The sequence below is a fragment of the Geotrypetes seraphini genome, chromosome 6, assembly GCF_902459505.1.
Source record: "Geotrypetes seraphini chromosome 6, aGeoSer1.1, whole genome shotgun sequence".
Classification (NCBI taxonomy): Eukaryota; Metazoa; Chordata; class Amphibia; order Gymnophiona; family Dermophiidae; genus Geotrypetes; species Geotrypetes seraphini.
In genome coordinates, this window is record NC_047089.1 from 252,177,713 (window position 1) to 252,199,739 (window position 22,027).

The following is a 22,027-nucleotide window of genomic DNA, read 5'->3' on the forward strand; positions in this document are numbered from 1 at the left end:
AGAAGGAAGAGCTGACTGTCGTTAAGAACATAAGAATGGCCGCTGCTGGGTCAGACCAGTGATCCATCACGCCCAGCAGTCCGCTCCCGCGGCGGCCCTCTGGTCAAAAACCAGCGCCCTAACTGAGACCAGCCCTACCTGCGTACGTTCCGGTTCAGCAGGAACTTATCTAACTTTGTCTTGAATCCCTGGAGGGTGTTTTCCCCTATAACAGACTTCGGAAGAGCGTTCCAGTTTTCCAGCACTCTCTGGGTGAAGAATAACTTCCTTACGTTCATACGGAATCTATCCCCTTTTAACTTTAGAGAGTGCCCTCTTGTTCTCTTTACCTTGAAGAGGGTGAACAACCTGTCTTTATCTACTAAGCCCATTCCCTTCATTATCTTGAATGTTTCCATCATGTCCTCTCTCAGTCTCCTCTTTTCAAGGGAGAAGAGACCCAGTTTTTATAATCTCTCACTGTACAGCAGCTCCTCCAACCCCTTAACCATCTTAGTCGTTCTTTTCTGGACCCTTTCGAGTAGTACCGTGTTCTTCTTCATGTACGGCGACCAGTGCTGGACGCAGTATTCCAGGTGAGGGCGCACCATGGCCCAGTACAGCGGCATGATAACCTTGTCCGATCTGTTCGTGATCCCCTTCTTTATCATTCCTAGCTGACTGTTGCTCCTACAGTTTCCCAGCTGTAAAACGTTCAGTATTTTAGAATTTTGGGAAATCCATCGCGTGAAAATTCAGCAGATTCTTTCTCGTCCAAAACATGCTACGTCCACTTTCTACTGGTATTCTTTTGGCAATGGTGTTACATGCTGACAGTGACGTAGTGAGGGTGAGAGATGCCCCACCCCCGCCTCAGTCCCCTGCTTCTTTCCTGATCCCCCTACTGCACGGGCACCCCTTCCCTTCCCCCGCACCTTTAGTTGTTCATTGCTCCTCGCCACCCCGTCGGCTCTGCCTCCGATGTCACTTCCTATGTGCAGCACCTGGAAGTGACATCAGCAGGAGAGCTGATGCGATTGCAAGGAACACGTTGAAGGTGTTGCTCGCGGAGGTGCACTACTAGAGGTGCGGGGGGGAAGGGAACGGTGAGTGCGTGTGGCAAGGGGTGGTGGGGGGCGGAGAGGAGGAGGAGTGCTGGTGTCCCCACCAACATGGCGCCCAGGGCAGACTGCCCCTCCCCCCAATGCCACTGCCTGCTGATAGTGTTCCACCCCCAACTCTGGTCTGTTTGCAGCCCTCGAGGTCTGAACTTGGACAAGCCTGCTATAATGCCAGTTGTGCACAGAATTTGTACTGAGCACGCATCATCCCAGTGCCATAGAGATTTGCCCGCTGTATAAGGGAAGGAGAAGACTCAGTGGCCAGACCCAGGCTCTGGGAGCAGAGGTCTGAGGTCCCCAGTCATAGATCATTGAGAGTGGTTAGGAGCCCAGAGGAAGAAGAGGGAATCCCCCACCCCTAAATAACTGGCATTTTCTCTCCACTAGTCAAAAAGTGACCTTGAGCTAGAAAGTCTCCTTAATTGCCTTTTACTGATCCGCAGGTTCTTGTGATAAGAACATAAGATTTGCTGCTGCTGGGTCAGACCAGTGGTCCATCGTGCCCAGCAGTCCGCTCACGCGGTGGCCTGTAGGTCAAAGACCAGTGCTCTAGCTTAGACTAGCCCTACCAGCAGGAACTTGTCTAACTTTGTCTTGAATCCCTGGAGGGTGTTTTCCCCTATGACAGACTCTGGATAGCTACCATGGCATAAACAGGAAAAGTTCTGTACAAATGAGTAAAGAAGTTGATATTCAAAGGGTTTGTCTGGCTAACTTTAGGTGCTACCTTTCATGACAATTTCCACTGGGGTGCCCTCCTCTAGCCCTAGAGATGAGGCTTTCCCTCTCTTCTCTGGAAATCCTCCAACCCAGTGGTTCTTACCATAGCAAATTCACCAGCGGTGCCTGGCATGTTTTTCCATCTCCCTCCTGCCGCGGTTTTAACATGCTGCGGCCACCATGGGCCAGATTCTCCATACGCACACTTGATGGCCCTTCTCCCATTGGACATCACTTCTGTACCGGGTCACTGCTGGCAGCCAAGAGTCTGGTCCTGCAGCACTTGAAGCTTGCTTTGCTGCTGCCACTGGTCTAAAGAAACCACAGTGGCAGGGTGGACGTGTGTGTGGAGAGATAAGGACAGAGAGGAAGCAGAGACTGAATTGGGGGGGGGGGGGAGGGAGGGAGACAGAAAGGGTGCTTTGTTTGGTTAGAAGAGGGGATAAAGAGAGGGTAGAATCTGGGTGGATGGAAGAGGGGACAGAAGGAAGTCTGTTGGCTGGATGGAAGGGAGAGAGAAGGAGGGCAGTGACTGGATGGCTCCTAGCCTCAGGGAATCCTGCTCACTCATTTCCCTTCCATAACCTACTAGAGCATGTCCCCTTCTTGCCTGTCTCTATGCTTGGAAGGGTTCTCATATGGCTCCAGAAAAAGGAGGTCGAATTGGGGCATCCGGGTTTTACTTTCATGGAAAGCAAAGGAAATAAACCCCAAATGTCTCAATCCGTCCTTGCAACAAACAACTGTCACCTGTTTGCCTACCCCTCTCCAAAGGGATGTATCTACAAAAGATTCCTTGACAAAACTCTCTCATTCCAAGCTGGTAGATGGAATGATTGCCTGACCACCCTCATTTCGTATGCTCCATCCTACCTATCCGTCAGGAAATCTCTCAAGTCATACCTCTTTGATAAATTTCTCTAACCCCTTCCCTCCCGGCCAAACTACCGAACACTAACCATCTCTCCTCCTTTCCCTGTCCCTCCTTATAATTGAATACTGGTTACCAATACACTTGACAATTACTCTCTGTATCTTCGCTGTATATGTACAGTCTCTTCCCCTGTAAACCGCTTTGAACTGTTTGTGGTAAAATTATTATTATCTTGGTTGCCACCCCTTACTAGGGAGAGCTTTTCTTCCCTCGCTCTAGACATGGCTAGAAGCCTTGGTCACAATAGGTGGGGTAGGGAAGCTTATTTCAAAAGTATTGAACAAAAAAGAAGTCAAATCGGCTAAATAAGACAATGCAAAAATGAGACTCATAATCATGTATTTTCCACTAATTGTCTCTTAAACATTTAAATTGATAATATAATCTCCTTCACATACACTCAGAATTGTGTAATCGGCCAAGAGCCAATGGAATAGGGGAAAATGTGAATAAAAGTGCTATTTAAAAATTAGAATCAATATTCTCAATGGCAAAAAAGGAATAATCTCACTTATCTTTTAGGGTTTTCTGCAGGTCCCAACAAAATATCTTTTTCAAGGAAGTTTATTAAGTTTCAAGTTTCAAGTTTATTAGGATTTTTTATATACCGCCTATCAGGATTATCTAAGCGGTTTTTACAATCAGGTACTCAAGCATTTTCCCTATCTGTCCTGGTGGGCTCACAATCTATCTAACGTACCTGGAACCCAAATTAAGAATTAAACGGCTTAAATGCCAGACTGGTACGAGTGAAATTGAGACAAATCGTGCTATTCTGTTGGTAAAAACACAAAATTCCATCAATAAATACAAAGATCTCGATACAAACAACTCTTTCAATGCTAACAGTTATTAAAGCAGCTCAAAAGGAAGGTACCGGTCATTAATAAAAGTTGAGTGAAAAACTTCTTTGCTTCTTGGCTGAATTGCACAATTCTGAGTGTATGTGAAGGAGATTATATTATCAATTTAAATGTTTAAGAGACAATTAGTGGAAAACACATGGCTAGGAGCCTGCAGCATTAAGCTTTGCTCTCTAATCTTAGTGAGCCTTTCTACAACTTGAAATGCTGCTCCTACTCTTGTCTATGTCTCTTCCTGTCTACAAAATGAAAAGCCTCCCTTTGAAATTCCCTATATGCTAATTAGCCCAGCGATGGTCGTCTTCCCTGTCTATCCTAAGTACTGCCCTCTGGGCTTCAAAGCATAGAGTCTTCTGGGAATTGTAGTCAAAACCCTTTTTGAAGGGACCAAGCTTAAATGTGCCTGAACTTGAACAGAGAACTTTCACTTTTCTGGCTGCACGTGCAATGATTCCTGGCTGCATACCACATTTTGCAGAACTTGACATTTGAAATTTGCCCCTACGCTGCTGACTAGGTAAATCTTATTGAGGCAAACCATAGCCTGCATAAAGAAATGACTCTGGGGGGGCATGGCCAAACCTTGACCAATCAGCATTGATACTCAGAGCTAGAATGCACAGGTTACCCATGTAATTCTGATCCACCAAAACACAGGCTTAAAACCGGAGAAAATACTTGTTCACTGAATGTGTAGTTGAACTCTGGAATTATTTGCCAGAAAATGTGGTCAAAGCAGTTAGCTTAGCAGGGTTAAAAAAAAAAAAAAAAAAGGTTTCGATAATTTCCTACAACAAAAAAGTCTGTAAGCCATTATTAAGATGGACTTGGCGAATCCACTACTTCTTCCTAGGATAAGCAATATTAAATACCATACTATGCCATATATTTTCTTCTATACTGCAAGTTCTGACAAGGATTCAATGCAGTTTACAACAAAATTCCAAATCAGTGGTCATGAACAATGAATTACAGGTTTGAAGAAGTAGAAATGTCTTTACATTTTGAATTGTAGGTTTGAACAGAAGAGATGAGTCTTTAGCATTCTCCTAATGTGTCCATTTGATGCAGGTGCTTTGGGAGGCCATTCCACATTTTGGTGCCTTGGAATGAGAAAGTAGATTTGTATAACTTCTTTCAGTGTACACACAAAGGTGAAGGGAAGGCTAGTTTAAATCCGTTTTACTCCTTGGGACCTTGCCAGGTACTTGTGACCTGGGTTGGCCACTATTGGAAACAGGTTACTGGGCTTGAAGGACCTTCAGTCTGTCCTGGTATGGCAACTCTTATGTTCTTATGTGAGCCAGGTATAGGACAATGAAGCCATTGTGACATCACTGATGAGGTTGACTCTGAGGCACTGTGGAATGAGGCAATATGACATCACAATCTCAGCTCTGGAATGTTGCTCTCATTGGGGTTCCGGAATTTTGTTATTCTTTGAGATGCTGGAATGTTGCTACTCCTTGGGTTTTGGCCAGGAACTAGGGACCCAGATTGGCCACTGTGAGAATGGGCTACTGGGCTTGATGGACCATTGGTCTGACCCAGTAAGGCTATTCTTTATGTTCTTATGATTTCATTTGATTTATTATATTTGATATACCGCTCAGTGGTGTAGTGGGGGTGATTGGCACCTGGGGCGTTGGCGCCCATCTCCCTCCCCCTGCCACGCGCCCCTTCCCCATACCTTTTTTATGAAGTAGCTGCTTGTGCTGGCTTTGGCGCTTGCTCTGACCTCACTTCCTAGGCGCTGGTCCCAGAATTGATGTCAGAGAGAGTGCCAAAGCTAACGCGAGCAGCCACTGGCTAAAAAGGTGCGGGGGAAGGGAAGGGGCGCACACGCATCAGGGGGAGGAGTTGGAAAGAGGGGGTGGAGAGCAGGAGTGGTGCCAGTGCCCCGAGGAAGACCTCGCCTGAGGCAGACCACCTCCCTCCGCACCTCCCATTATTACGTTACTGATACCGCTTGCACATAAGTATTAAGCGGTTTACAATACTACATTACAGACTAAATGAATACCCAGTGGGCTCACAATCTAAGTTATATTAAATATAGAAGAAGTAACTGCATGCTAAAGAGATATGAAGAGAAAGACGTGTATACTTCTCCCTCCGTATCCGCGGGGGTTAGGTGCAGAGCCGGACCGCGAAGTGTGAAAAATTGCAAATAACTTTTTGGCCGGCTCTGACCCACCCCCGCCTCCCTCCTGTGTCCCCAGAACCTTTTCACAAATTTTATGCCAGAGAAAGCTAATAATTCCCTGTCTCTGAGCTTGTTAAATGTTCAATTTTAATAAAGGCTTCACTATTGTGCTGCATATGAACCTTCTGAAAATGATTTACTGTATCAATCAATACTGCTGCTTGATTAGCTATGTGCCAGGAGGATGTCTGCCCACCCCCGCCTCCCTCCTGCGTCCCCAGAACCTTACCTGGTGGTCTAGCAGTGAAGTGGGGCAGGAGCGATCCTCCTAGGCTCCTGCCCTGTGCAGAGCCATTATCAAAATGGCTGCCGTGAGTTCACGTTGTAGTCCCCATACCCCTCCCTCATGGTTATTCTCCAGGGCTGACCACCTGCTTTGATACAAACTGAGGTGTACGGGAGAAGGGAAGCGGACCGAAAAAAATTGCAAATGAGGCTCTCTCCACCCATCCCGCGGGTGAAGGTGGATAAACCCACTATTTAATGACCGACTGAGTGAATGTAGTTCCTCTTAATTAGGTAGGTACATAATCTTCCCTTAAGTATGTTATTCAGGGGTCTCATGTGTGGAATTTGCTACTATCGACAATCCAAAATAAAGTGAGTTTTAAAAATCTCTCCTTTAAAGTGTTTTAGAATCAATTGTAGAATCAACAGTAATAGCCTATCTTTAACCATTAAGCACTTAATCAGTTAGCACTGAATATCGGCTTAACTGGTTAAGTTGTTGCAGCTAAAAGTGAAACCGGATAGTCAATGCCAGTCACTGCAAATTGACCCGGGTTCAAGTTTCAAGTTTTATTCATATTATTTGATTAAATGCTTTACCAAATTATAAAGCGTTGTACAAAAGGTAAAAATATGATTTAAAGAAATCACATATACATAATTCGTTACCAGACTTACTTGGGGGATTTGCTTTTTAAAGCCACGGGAAACAATAGGAAAGAGGGGAGGAAATACAATTTTGAAGAAAAAGTACATAGATATAGATAGAGGATTACTGCACAGGTCCTGGACCTGTTGGGCCGCCGCGTGAGTGGACTGCTGGGCACGATGGACCTCAGGCGATGGACCTCAGGTCTGACCCAGCGGAGGCATTGCTTATGTTCTTATGTTCTTATGTACATAAAAGGGAAGTACATAAGGAGGGTAAGAAGAAAAGGCTTGCTAGTGGAGGTGGGGTCGAATAAGAAAGCTATTAAAATCTTCATTTGAAAATGGCTGAAATCGTAAGATATTACATCTAGGTTGGACATTGTATTTTCAGTTAAAGGCTTCTTTAAAGAGAAGGCACTTTAAACTACTCTTAAATTTCTGCAAATCTTGTTCGAGTCTTATATATAAAGGAAGAGAATTCCAAATCATTGGAGCAGTTACGGAAAAAACAGAAGCACGGCGTGGTCCGATAATTTTCAAGGAAGGAACATTAAGGGTAGACTGTGAAGTAGATCCAAGAACTCTCGATGAGCTCTGTGGAATCAAAAGCCTATCGATAAATGCCGGAGCGTTGGTTTGTATAGTCTTAAAGACTAGAAGAGCTATTTTATATGTAATCCTATATGTGACTGGCAACCAGTGAGCTTTTTGCAGTAATGGTGTGACATGGTCAAATATTTGGGCTGAATGCTAGTGGCAGGTGAAATATTAGAAATAGGTGCCTTCTTGCCCTCTCAGAGTAGGCGGCTTGGTATAAAATGATCCCACCAGCATATACAAAGTGGTTCTTAATAAGGCAGTATCCATCAGACACCTGAAAACTAAAGGTGGGTGGATAAAAAGCATATTCTAGAAGGGTTAGAACACTGTGCTTACAGCAACTTAATGGCCATAAATCAAAAGCTAGTGAAAGTACCTCTTAATTACGAGCTCATGTAGTCTCTCTGGTCATTACTTAAGAAATATTGCTATTTATCATTTGGTTGTCTATAATTTCTGTCCAGTTGCTTTTATTGCGCGAAGGCCGTTCTGTTTTATAGACTGTAAGTACACGGCGTGCGAATTTACGAGCTGCTGTTAAATCTGAGTGGAAAGTTCAGAGTTATAAAATAAGCAATAGGTTGAAAAGCAATTACGCCAAAGCTAATTCAAAACAGTGCGATTGCTGACAAATCCAAGCCAAAATGGGGGCGTGCACTGTGACGGCGATTGTGACACTTGGGTTGCAGAATGTCAGCTGAAGTAATTATTGCTGAATTTAAGCGTGAAACTTCCTTTCCAAACCCACTGGATATTAGCAGTATTGTTTGAACACAAAGGAGCAGAGGAAAAGACTTACCCAGCTTCTTATATTTCACAGATGGACCCGACTGATTATTACGTTGTCTAATCCAACAGAGGAGATCTTGGAACTGAAAACGTTCATTTCCAATGATGACAATTTCTCAGTGGAAATAGACCCGCAGAAGGACGTAAGTTGATTGCATGGCAAAACAGATACCACCCCTCCCCTTCGCACAATAATAAAAGAGATTTGTCGTCATAATAACAACGTATACCTCTGCAATGCCTTTAATAACTAGCGCAGTGCTGATAACAAATAAGAGGTGGTTTGTCAGTAGTAGTGGCCATTTCTGTAATTCTTGTGGACCCCATTAATAATAACGTTATTCTTGTATAGCGCCATACCACGTAGTTCTAGGCCAGGGATCTCAAAGTCCCTCCTGGAGGGCCGCAATCCAGTCGGGTTTTCAGGATTTCCCCAATGAATATGCATGGGATCTATGTGTATGCACTGCTTTCAATGCATATTCATTGGGGAAATCCTGAAAACCCGACTGGATTGCGGCCCTCAAGAAGGGACTTTGAGATCCCTGATTTGGGCAATTGCTTACTTACTGAGCTGCAGGATGCACTAATGCAAGGGTGTCAAAGTCCCTCCTTGAGGGCCGCAATCCAGTCGGGTTTTCAGGATTTCCCCAATGAATATGCATGGGATCTATGTGCATGCACTGCTTTCAGTGCATATTCATTGGGGAAATCCTGAAAACCCGACTGGATTGCGGCCCTCAAGGAGGGACTGTGAGATCCCTGTTCTAGGCGGTTCACAAAAAAGAGGACTGAACAATCAGTGAAAATACAAATATTAAGGAAATTAAATCAATGGAAGCAGAATATCAGGTTACAAATTTGTCAAACAGATAAGCTTTCGTCAGTTTTCTGAAAGAGTAATAAGATTGAACATATGGAATGATTGTACTCAACCAGGCGTTCATTTTGCCTGCCTGGAAAACAAATGTTTTGTCCAAAAATCTCTTGTAACGACAAGATTTTAACGTCGGGTATGCAAAGAAATGCGTTTTTCGAGTAAACTTATTGGATCTATACAGCTCAAAATGAGAGGAAAGGAAAACGATTTGAAGCAGATGCAACTGAATTTAAACGAGACTCTTGCCTCAAACGGTAACCAATGTAACCGTCGATAATACGGACTGACACGTTCGTATTTTTTCGGGCCAAAAATCAATCAAACCGCTGAGTTTTTGTTCTTAATCTTTTGAAATTTTTTTTTTAAGAGATCCCAGATAGATTTTATTACCATAGTGTCACCCACCCGGCCTCCGCTGGGTTGCGCGAGTGCTTGGGAGGGTGACTAGGCCGATTGATACGCTCCACTCTAAAGGGAGAAATGGCCCTTCAAGGTGAAAAAGTAAACTGTACTAAGCTGCGTTAGGGATAGCGCACGCTACACCTTAACGCCAGCATTTAGCTGGCATTAGTTTTTCCGCATAGCGCGCGGTAATTTCCTGCATGCGCTAAAAACGCTAGCGCACCTTAGTAAAAGGAGCCCTAAGTTAGCTTCGATCCACAAAGCAAAAACATAACCAATTCTCAAAACAGAAGAGTTTTGCAAGGTAAGTTCACATTTATTCATTCCTTTTAGGAAAGGGTCAATCCTAGGCCTTTGGATAAGGTAGGCCTTATAGAAACATAGAAGATGACGGCAGATAAGGGCCATAGCCCATCAGGTCTGCCCACTCTACTGACCCACCCCCAAGTCTACTATCCTAGGGATCCCACTCCTGGTGACAGGTTCCCTTGGCTTAACCCTCTAAGGGATCCCACATGGGCATCCTATATGCTCTTAAATTCTCGCACGCTGTTTGCCTCGATCACCTGCACCGGGAGCTCATTCCAAGGATCAACCACTCTCTCGGTGAAGAAATATTTCCTGGTGTCGCCATGAAATTTCCCACCCCTGAGTTTGAGCGGATGCCCTCTTGTGGCTCAGGGTCCTTTGAGAAAGAGAATCTCTTCTTCCATCTCGATACGGCCGGTAATATACAGTGCAAGGCCAGCCGAAGGGAGACTGTAGGAGCTGTGCCTAGTCCTGAGCACATGGTAGAACAGTGAGCGGAGCAGGGAGCAGAGAGTGTGCTAGCAGGAAGGAGCAGAGAGAGGAGCAGAGAAGGCGGTGCTAGCAGGGGAAGAGGCGAGAGCTAACTCCGCCCACCCCCGACGCCCACCCCCGATGCCCTAAAGAGCAAACAACTAAAAGAACACCCCCTCCCTTCAAAACTCTGGCTTTCCAGTATTCAGGAATGTCTTTAACCAGACTGGTTGGGAAGACTGGATGGACCGTTCGGGTCTTTTACTGCCGTCATCTACTATGTTACTATGTTACTATATGTTTACCAGACTCAGATCAGTCCATCCTGTGCTGTTTCCACAGTCCAAACAGGCCCAAGAACAAAAATTGTCAGTAATGCAAAATAACTCAGAACAGAAAAGTTCAAAACAATCCAGCTATATTGTGAGCTGGCAAAAAGGCCTCAGCCCAACAAGATATCTGGGCTCCAATAGCTCAAACACAGTCCTCTTCACCATTTTCTTGTATCTCAGTCCAGGTAAAACAGGTGGAGGGGCATAATTAAAAGGGATGTCTAAGTTCGTTTTCGTCTAACTCACAAGTCGTCCAAAGTAAAAAAACAGCCTAGGACACATTTTCGAAAAATATGTCCAAATTATTTTTTTCTTTTGAAAATTGTCTAACTATACGTCCTGCCGATCTGATCGTCCAAGTCGCTAAATCGTCCATCTTTATACCACATTTCTGTCCAACTTTCCGCCCAAGTCCAAAACGCCTAGAACAAGCCCTGTTGGACGTGGGAGGAGTCTGCAAAGTGATGGACTGAACACCCAGACATGGCACCTAAATAGTGGGGTATCTTACAGGGCCCTGCTGTGAACTTCACAAAAAGGATGCCATGTCTTCTCCTCCCTACAGCTCCCTTATAGGTTATGATGAGCCCCCCCAACCACTTCCAGAATCCCCTAGACCCACTTATCTACCACAATAGCCCTTATGGCTGCAGGAGCTACTTATATGCCAATATAAAAGGCTTTTGGGGTGTATAGGGCAGTGCACATGTTTAGTATCAATGCAGTGATTACAGGGGCTTATGGGCATGGGTCCTCCTCTCTATGGGTCCCTAACCCACTCTCAGGATGGCTTAAGCCGCCTTTGTGCTGGATGACTAGGCTTTCCTATGCCAGGGGACCAGGTGATGATGGTCTGGAGGCTGAAATTTAAAGGTGTGATTAATATTTTTATGGGGGAGGGGTCGGTGATCACTGGGGTAGTGTGTGTGGGTCTGTATTATGTGTTTTCAGTGCTTATCTGGCGAGTTTAGGTGTTTTTTTGTGACTTAGACCATGTTTTAAATGGTCTAAGTCACAACGTCCAAGTTTCGTCGATCCTGGGCTGTATAACTTTCGGTTATACATGCTGTACGACTAAGTCTAAGCCGGCCCACGTCCCGCCCAACTCCCGCCCTCGACATGCCTCCCGAACCGCCCTGTTTAGCTTTGGTCGTTCAGTGGCTCTATGAAGGCCTAGGTCATTTAGAAATACGTCTAAAACCCGTTTTTAGTATCGGCACTTGGACGTATTTGGACAATGTTCGTCCAAGTGCCGGCTTAGGCCAGTTTTTAGACATTTTTCTCTTTTGATTATGAGCTCCTTATTGTTCCCAATGCCTGCCTTCCACAAACATGGGCAGGTGTTTCTGCTCCTTAGACTTTTTGTGGGGTAAAAGTTGCTGTGTAGCTTCTATCACTTTTTCTTCACGAAACATAAGAGAAAAAGAGTCCCTCAAAATTATCCTACCCGGACAGTACAGCCTTATGCACTCCCCAACAATTCCAAACACTGTTTGGCTTTTGGTCAGAAACAAACAAAAAACCCCCACTTCAAAAGTAGCAGTCTCTTGCTAGTAGCACAAGTCTTTCCCACAGAGTCCCAAAGGTTCTGGTAAGCACCACACAACAAAACCAGACAAAACTCTGTCTTCCTTTCTCAAGCAAAAGAGAGAGAAAAAAGAACATGCCAAAATGGCTACTTACCCACTGTGCACAAGTTGATCTCCATTTCCTCTGCCTGGTTAGGAACTGGCTCTGATTCAACACAGTCCATGCTTTCCATTCCTGGGTCTGGCTCAGGCGTCTGGGAATCTTCAGAATTCAGCCATTCCATAGTCTCCTTCTTGGACCCGCTGCTTTGGCTGGAGAGCTTTTTTGAGATACTGTTCCTCAACTTCTCTAGCCAGCTTCTGTAAACTAGACTTAAATCTGTTGGAACCACACCCAGTCCTAGCTGAGGTGGCAGCAGGCTTTATCTCTCTCTGGCTCCCCCAGTGGTCATTGAGGAGATTTTCCTCCTCCCTAGGCTGAAATGGGGGATAGGCGGCTCTGGGTGGTTTATACTGCCTTTTACTATAGATCTGCTTCGCTCTGTGGCATGGAAGCACAGTTTCTTGCCTCTCCTTTGTGTCAGGGCTGACTAACGGGTTGGAACTGTCACAATAGTCAAGGATGGACAAGTCTGAGACTACTAATAATCTAAAAGATGTTAGATCAAAATATTTTTTAATGGTCCGGAGTTTCCAAAGAGCAGAAAAACATTTTTTGACCATATGGTCATCTAAAGTTAGATAGCGGTTTTTAATGGAGGTAACATTCGGGTAGTCCTTGCCATTAAGATGTAATACCGTACAATTGATTTTATCTGTAGGACTGGTGAGAAAAAAACCTTAGGATTCCTTTTACTACGCTGCCCCGCACTCTAGACGCTAATGCCATGATTGAGCTGGCGTTAGTTTTAGCCGCATAGCGCGGGGTTAGCCCGCGCTAATTTTCTGCGCAGGCTAAAAACGCTACTGCAGCCTAGTAAAAGAGGGGGTTAATTTTTTCAGGATTAAGATTAAAATGAATAGTCCATTGTTCTCTCTGAGTCAGAATGGATGAAATATGTGAAGGATGTAACAAAATCAATATAGGAGTGATTAGAACGCGCTGAGTTCCAACGGTACTTTGGAAGACGACCTACCAATTTGCGAGGGGGTGCTGAAAAGTTCTCAGCCCAGCCATCCAACTTCCCACCTTCTGAGCGTTATTTTGCCACTGTAGCTGAATAAAGTTTTATCGTATTTTGTTAAGTGCTGGTTTGCAGAAACGAAATTCCGTGTTTTGACATTGTTTGACCATATCCACATCATTAGAAACATAGAAACATAGAATATAAGGGCAGAAAAGGGCCGACAGCCCAACAAGTCTGCGCAGTGTTCCCTCTAAGCTGAGCAGGAGTCCTCCACCCACAGTCTCACCAATAGAGGGTGCTGTTTTACTGTCACATTTTTCAATTGTGAGGGACAGGCAAGTTCTGCAGGACTCCAGGGAACATACCTGTCCTTAGCGACTGAAAATATTCCACCCCCTAGTGGTAGCAATGCAGCTGGAGGACACCTGCTCAGCTTAGAGGGCCCACTCAAGAACCCTTCTTCCCTGGAGTATCTATCATTTGAGCATAACTGTAGTACTCCCTATCCACGTCATTCTCTTCTTGGTTGGGATGAGAACTTTTCAGCATCCCTTTCTAGAACCTTTTCTGAAATACCTGTAGGAATGCTACATGTAGCAAGAGCATCCATTTTAAAAGTAAAAGCACGGAAAGCATTAACGGCAGAAAATGATTTACATTTGGAAGTTTTGAAATTCCAGCTTGCATGTGTTTTGTCAGCTGTTTTGCAAACCTACATGTAAGAATGCTTCTAATTAGTCTCAGAGACTCCAATCATCATTTCGTTTTAATTCAGTGAGAGAAATAAACCACGGAGGATTATAGAGAATACCTCAGTCCCTCCTATAGTGAATTGATCACTTTTGGAAAAACTACCTGCGAAGGAGCAGCTGTAAATTCCAGGGTTTGAATTTTCCTACATACGTGTAAATTCCCTTTGTGAAATAGGAAATACATATGTAGATTTTAGTCCCGTCGGAGCCCTGCCCATATTTCCCTGGATTCTAAATAGGTTGGGTGCACAAGGGAGATAAGTATACAATTAATTAGTTTAACGAGGCATTAAACAATTCATTATTAGAGTTAATTGACACTAATTTCGACTTATACACACATCTGTCTGTGTGCCAAAGGGCCTGATTCTGGAAACGACACCTGCAAAATGGGCACCTACCACACTCCAATCGCTGGTAGGTACGTGTCCAGAATCGCATCTATTTTCTTCTACAGATGCCTGAAATGTAGGCAGCAATCAATTTCAGTCACACTTAGTATCTGTGGGATATCAGCCAACCCCCAGAGTAGCATAACTCAATGGGGTATAATTCCTCATTTCTCCCAATATGGCACAAGCAAATTTTTTTAGTATTTATAGTATTATTTTCATTCTTAATATTATTTAAATTCATATCTTAAATAGTTTTAATAAATAACTTAGTTTTTCAGCCTTGCAGTCAACGCGTTTCGCTATTTCTTTATCAAAGTATGGGGAAGCTGAAAAGAGAAAAAATGTAAACATCAGTAAAACTTATTATATCTAAACAGGGTGTCCAACCTTTTGGCTTCCCTGGGCCGCATTGGCCGAAAAAATGTTTCTGGGGCCGCACAAACGCTGCAGCAAGACAGAGGAGGAAGCCGGCAAGACGATAAACACCCGGGGGCAGCAGAGGAAAACACTGCATCGCCCTCGTCTGGGGCCGCACAAAATACTTCACGGGGCCGCAGGTTGGACACCCCTGATAAAGTGTCAATTCCATTCTATATGGCCTTTACAGCCAGTCTTTCTTATCCATAGTAGTCACTGTCACATTTACATGCCGTCGGCTTTCAATAAAATAGGCGCTATGGACGTTAGGCATGGGCGTGGCTACGTGTTAGAGCCTTGTTACAGAATTGCTGCTCTTAAGCATGCCTAAGGCACGTAACTTTTCGTTGTGCCTAGAGCTGGCCAAAAAAGACAACAAAAGGAATTGACCCCAAAATATCCACAAAGAAGAAAATCCAGAGAAAACCAAAAGAACTCTGTGAAGTGACGATGTTCCTAAATGGACTTTATTTGAAAGTGTCAAAGTTTCAAAGGTGCACCGAAATCATCCACATAAAATAATTCCATCCACATAAAAATAAATCGTCCACATAAGAGCCTTAAAGGACCTAGTCCGCTAGGAATACAGGACCCAACACGGTCCGCGTTTCGACAAAAAGTCTTCTTCAGGGGTCCCTGGGGGTCCTATAAAGGTGAGTACGTGGGAAACAATTGTGTGGTGAGCCGGAAGTGAGACACTGCTTGTGTTTGCAACATTCTAGAGCTCAGACTGTGATGTCATAATGTCTCATTCCACCAATGCCTAAGCTCCGTCCTCATGTGCGCAAGCCTCAAACACTTTGAAATCATAAGTAGCAAAAAACAAAAGGAATTGACCCCAAAATATCCACAAAGAAGAAAATCCAGAGAAAACCAAAAAAACTCTGTGGAGTGACGGTGTTCCTAAATGGACTTTATTTGAAAGTGTCAAAGTTCCAAAGGTGCACCGAAATCATCCACATAAAATAATTCCATCCACATAAAAATAAATCATCCACATAAGAGCCTTGAAGGACCTAGTCTGCTAGGGATACAGGACCCAACACGGTCCGCGTTTCGACAAAAAGTCTTCTTCAGGGGTCCCTGGGGTTCCTATAAAGGTGAGTACGTGGAAAACAATTGTGTGGTGAGCCGGAAGTGAGACACTGCTTGCATGTGCAATGGAAATGCACTTGTCTGGGTAGTTATATCCTTCAAAAAACAAAAGGAATTGACCCCGAAATATCCACAAAGAAGAAAATCCAGAGAAAACCAAAAGAACTCTGTGGAGTGACGATGTTCCTAAATGGACTTTATTTGAAAGTGTCAAAGTTCCAAAGGTACACCAAAATCATCCACATAAAATAATTTCATCCATATAAAAATAATTTCATCCACATAAAAATAAATCATCCACATAAGAGCCCTAAAGGACCTAGTCCGCTAGGGATACAGGACCCAACATGGTCCGCGTTTCGACAAAAAGTCTTCTTCAGGGGTCCCTGGGGTCCTATAAAGGTGAGTACGTGGGAAACAATTGTGTGGTGAGCTGGCCTCCAAAATAGGTGCCGCTCAACGTGATTTATTAAACAGCAGACAATTTTACTTGAATCCCGCTGAACAGTGCCTAATTCAGCACCAAACTTTTGGGCGCTTCTTATAGAATTTGCCCTTCAATCCCAATGGAGACTCTTCAGCTTCATCGGGGGTCAGTGTTCAAACCAATCCCTTTACCATTAAACATGTGTCTTTACAACTCCACGTTGCAGTTTCAACGTGAGCGTCATTTATTTATTCATTTTAAAAATTTCTATACCGTCTACTTCCTCGGCGATGTACAGTATATCCACATACATAATGCCTAAAAATAAGACAATAAAAAGACAACTCATCAACATTTAAGTTCACAGTTAATCCTCAATCACAACAAATCAGACTCTATAAAAAAGTGTTAACGAACGGTTGCGTTTTGAAGAGTTGACCTTCAAAGATATCAAAACATTTTACATAAAAGCACTAGCAAAATTAGTGACTGCGTACAATGTATCTTCATTATAAAAAGTAAATTAAGTTGTTTACCAGACATCAGATTGCCACTCTTGCACGAGCTTGAAAATGGCACTGACTATTGAAGAAAAATACTGTCATCAACCCTCCAATCTATGCAATCAACGTTGCAACACATTCAACCAATGCAAACAGGGGTTAAACTCATCCTAGCACATCATCAGCTTCTCCAAAAAAGTTCAAAGAAACGCCTTCCACTCGCTATGGCTATTTAATGCAGTTGGTTGTAATGATTTCAATCTATAAATCCATTGCTGTTCCTTTTGTTGTTGAATGTTATCTATTTAAAGTTCAACTGGTGTTTTTTTTCTAACAAATAGGGGTAGCTATGGAATCCCCAAAGAAAAGCAAGATTCCGGACCCCCAAATAGTAGCATTTCATGCAGAATCCCCAAACAGTAGCAAGATTTCGGAACCCCAAATAATAGCATTTCACGCAGAATCCCCAAAGAGTAGCAAGATTCCGGAACCCCAAATAATAGCAGCATTCCATGCAGAATCCCCAAAGAGTAGCAGCATTCCATGCAGAATCCCCAAAGAGAAGCAAGATTTCGGAACCCCAAATAGTAGCAGCATTCCATGCAGAATCCCCAAAGAGTAGCAAGATTCTGGAACCCCAAATAATAGCAGCATTCCATGCAGAATCCCCAAAGAGTAGGAAGATTTTGGAACCCCAAATAATAGCAGCATTCCATGCACAATCCCCAAAGAGTAGCAAGATTTCGGAACCCCAAATAATAGCAGCATTCCATGCAGAATCCCCAAAGAGTAGCAAGATTCTGGAACCCCAAATAATAGCAGCATTCCATGCAGAATCCCCAAAGAGTAGCAAGATTTCGGAACCCCAAATAATAGCAGCATTCCATGCACAATCCCCAAAGAGTAGCAAGATTCTGGAACCCAAAATAATAGCAGCATTCCATGCAGAATCCCCAAAGAGTAGCAAGATTTCGGAACCCCAAATAATAGCAGCATTCCATGCAGAATCCACAAAGAGTAGTAAGATTTCAGAACCCCAAATAATAGCAGCATTCCATGCAGAATCCCCAAAGAGTAGCAAGATTCCGGAACCCCAAATAATAGTAGCATTCCATGCAGAATCCCCAAAGAGTAGCAAGATTTGGGAACCCCCAAATAATAGCAGCATTCCATGCAGAATCCCCAAAGAGTAGCAAGATTTCGGAACCCCAAATAATAGCAGCATTCCACGCAGAATCCCCAAAGAGTATCAAGATTTTGGAACCCCAAATAATAGCAGCATTCCATGCAGAATCCCCAAAGAGTAGCAAGATTTCGGAACCCCAAATAATAGCAGCATTCCACGCAGAATCCCCAAAGAGTATCAAGATTTCGGAACCCCAAATAATAGCAGCATTCCATGCAGAATCCCCAAAGAGTAGCAAGATTCTGGAACCCCAAATAATAGCAGCATTCCACGCAGAATCCCCAAAGAGTATCAAGATTTTGGAACCCCAAGTAATAGCAGCATTCCATGCAGAATCCACAAAGAGTAGCAAGATTCCGGAACCCCAAATAATAGTAGCATTCCATGCAGAATCCCCAAAGAGTAGCAAGATTTCGGAACCCCAAATAATAGCAGCATTCCACGCAGAATCCCCAAAGAGTATCAAGATTTCGGAACCCCAAATAATAGCAGCATTCCATGCAGAATCCCCAAAGAGTAGCAAGATTCTGGAACCCCAAATAATAGCAGCATTCCACGCAGAATCCCCAAAGAGTATCAAGATTTTGGAACCCCAAATAATAGCAGCATTCCATGCAGAATCCCCAAAGAGTAGCAAGATTCTGGAACCCCAAATAATAGCAGCATTCCATGCAGAATCCCCAAAGAGTAGCAAGATTTCGGAACCCCAAATAATAGCAGCATTCCATGCACAATCCCCAAAGAGTAGCAAGATTCTGGAACCCCAAATAATAGCAGCATTCCATGCAGAATCCCCAAAGAGTAGCAAGATTTCAGAACCCCAAATAATAGCAGCATTCCACGCAGAATCCCCAAAGAGTATCAAGATTTCGGAACCCCAAATAATAGCAGCATTCCATGCAGAATCCCCAAAGAGTAGCAAGATTTTGGAACCCCAAATAATAGCAGCATTCCACGCAGAATCCCCAAAGAGTATCAAGATTTCGGAACCCCAAATAATAGCAGCATTCCATGCAGAATCCCCAAAGAGTAGCAAGATTCTGGAACCCCAAATAATAGCAGCATTCCACGCAGAATCCCCAAAGAGTATCAAGATTTTGGAACCCCAAATAATAGCAGCATTCCATGCAGAATCCCCAAAGAGTAGCAAGATTCTGGAACCCCAAATAATAGCAGCATTCCATGCAGAATCCCCAAAGAGTAGCAAGATTTCGGAACCCCAAATAATAGCAGCATTCCATGCACAATCCCCAAAGAGTAGCAAGATTCTGGAACCCCAAATAATAGCAGCATTCCATGCAGAATCCCCAAAGAGTAGCAAGATTTCAGAACCCCAAATAATAGCAGCATTCCACGCAGAATCCCCAAAGAGTATCAAGATTTCGGAACCCCAAATAATAGCAGCATTCCATGCAGAATCCCCAAAGAGTAGCAAGATTTCGGAACCCCAAATAATAGCAGCATTCCATGCACAATCCCCAAAGAGTAACTAATTTCCATGCTAGCAATCCCAGGTTAAGCAGTAGCTTCTCCAATATCTATCTAAATAGCTTAAAAATAGCCATAGTGGATCAGACCAATATCCTGTTTCTACATTGGCCAAGTTGGGTCACAATTACCTGGCAGAAACCCAAATAGCAACATTCCATGTGAAATCCCCAAAGAGTAGCAAGATTCCATACTAGCAATTCCAGGGCAAGCAGTGGCTTCCCCATGTCTGTCTCAATAGCAGACTATTCACTTTTCCTCCAGGAACTTATCCAACTTAAACCCAGGGACACTAACCGCTGTTACCACATCCTGTGACAACGAGTTCCAGACCTTTCTCGGAGTGAAAATAAATATTTCCTCCTATTGAAACAAAGCAAAGCAGTCATGTGACTGCTGCTGGCCCCGTCCTGAAGGAGATTTGCATGTGCCAGTCTCCTTTTATAGGCAAATCTATCTCATGCATATTCTTTAGGCCTTGAGGATCATTGTGAACATTGCTGCAAAACGGAATGAATTTGAAAAGTTTCGGAGAGTTTGCATTACTGGAGATGAGAGTAGAAGTGCTGAGGGGGCACTTCAGGTTACAAGTAGTACTTTTGAGGTAAAAATATGACATTTGACGACCAAAGTAATTCGAAAATGGATTTAAAAAAAAAATGTCACCTGACAGCTAAAGCCTCTCTGGTGGTGACAGTCAATCACAGTCACGTCTGACTTGCCTTCCAGCATGTTTCTTGATTTTTCTCTTCCATGCCAGAGGGAGAAGGGAAGTCTGTACACGGATGGAAGCTGGAACCAGCTGCTTTGCCATTTCTGTTTACTTTTGCATTTAATCTTGAATAAAGTATTATTGAAAACACTTAACTTTACCACAACTGCATCATTTCCAGAAACAGGATTACGCCCAGCCATGAAAGCGCCCCAGGAGAGGGAGAGGGCCTGGGAGCGAGGATGCCCCCTGGCATCATTCCATCTCCAGTCATTGTTTTGCCAGATAGCACTGGCATGATTTTCACAGACTGTTGAGCTTCTTTGGCCAAAATAATCACAACAAAACAACCCCCTCCGCCACACCACACACTATACCAGCATTTCACACTGAAAGAAAAGATGCACTTAATTAATGCTTTTTAAGCTCAATGGTTCCTTACATCTCTGGAAGAGGTTTGTTTGAATATTAATATCAATCAAGCACTTAAATATCTCTATTTATTCAATTTTCTTGACTGTTCTCCCAGGAGAGCTCAGAACGGTTTACATGAATTTCCCCTGTCTGTGCCGGTGGGCTCACAATCTATCTAATGTACCTGGGGCAATGGGGGGGGGATTAAATGACTTGCTCAGGGTCACAAGGAGCAGTATGGGCTGGGGAGGGCTTTGACGGAGACTTTAGTAGTTGGAACCTAAGAACAGTACCAGGCAGAGCTTTGGTTTCTTGGCCAGAAATAGCTAAGAAGAAGAATTTTTTTTTTTAAATTGAATCAAGTTGGGCAGATTGGATGGACCAATCGGGTCTTTATCTGCTGTCATCTACTATGTTACTATGTGTGGGTTTGAGGCTGTAGCTTTAACCATTGTGCCACACTCTCCCCACTAGCCCTAGTTTATACTCATTCAAATCCTCCAATCTCTTCTTATACATCTTATGTCACAAACTCTGTACTGTTTTTGTCGCCTTCCTCTGAACCACCTCAAGTCTTTTTACGTTCTTGACAAGACATGGCCTGTAAAACTGGACATAATACTCAAAGTAGGGCCTCACCAAAGACGTGTACAGGGGCATCAACACCTCCTACTTTCTGCTGGTTATGCCTCTCTCTATGCAGCCTACAGTCTTTGGGCAACAGCCACTACCCTGGTTCATTGTTTGCTGCCTTGAGATCCTCAGAAACTATCACCGAAGGTGTCTCTGCTGATCCAAGCGTGTCAGTCTCTCACCCTCTAGAACATAAGAATAGCCTTACTGGGTCAGACCAATGGTCCATTAAGCCCGGTAGCCCATAATCACGGTGACCAAAACCCAAGGAGTAGCAATATTCCATGCTGCTTTTCTGAATTTTTTCACCCCAAGTGCATCACTTTGCACTTCTTCACATTACATTTTAACTGTCAAATATTCGATCATTCTTCGAATTTTTGTACATTTCGTGTCCACTCCTTCTGGGGACTCCTCTGTGTTACAAATCTTGGTTTCACTTGAGGCTCTCTACATATTAGCTCTTCCTCGTATTCACCACTATAGGACCCTGAGGGACCCCTGAAGAAGACTTTTTGTCGAAATGCGGACCGTGCTGGGTCCTTTAGTTTTTTGTGGATTACCTTATTTTTATGTGGATGATCTTATTTTATGTGAATGATTCTATTGTACCTTTGGAACTCTGGCATTCTTAATAAAGTCCATATAAGGAACATCGTCACTGCACAGTGCTCTTTTGGTTTCTTCTGGATTTTCTTCTCTGTGGATACTTTGGGGTCAATTCTCTTCGGTTTTGGCTTGTCATCTACATAAAATCATATTTTTCCTTCTAACCCTTCAGCAATGTCGCTCAGAAAGATGTTAAGTAGAATCAGCTCCAGAACCAATCCCTGAGGCACTCCACTACTTACATTTTTATCCTCC

At 43.7% G+C, this 22,027-nt stretch overlaps 1 protein-coding gene across 2 annotated transcripts in view; it reads left to right on the forward strand.

Annotated features, from left to right (window-relative positions):
- The window catches only part of CFAP47 (cilia and flagella associated protein 47), a 1,062,207-nt gene that overhangs the window by 791,860 nt on the left and 248,320 nt on the right, over window positions 1-22,027 (forward strand). For both annotated transcript variants that reach the window (XM_033947561.1, XM_033947559.1), the window contains exon 54: window positions 8,123-8,234. In XM_033947561.1, the coding sequence (XP_033803452.1) occupies window positions 8,123-8,234 (112 nt within the window). The remainder of the gene's footprint in view (window positions 1-8,122; window positions 8,235-22,027) is intronic.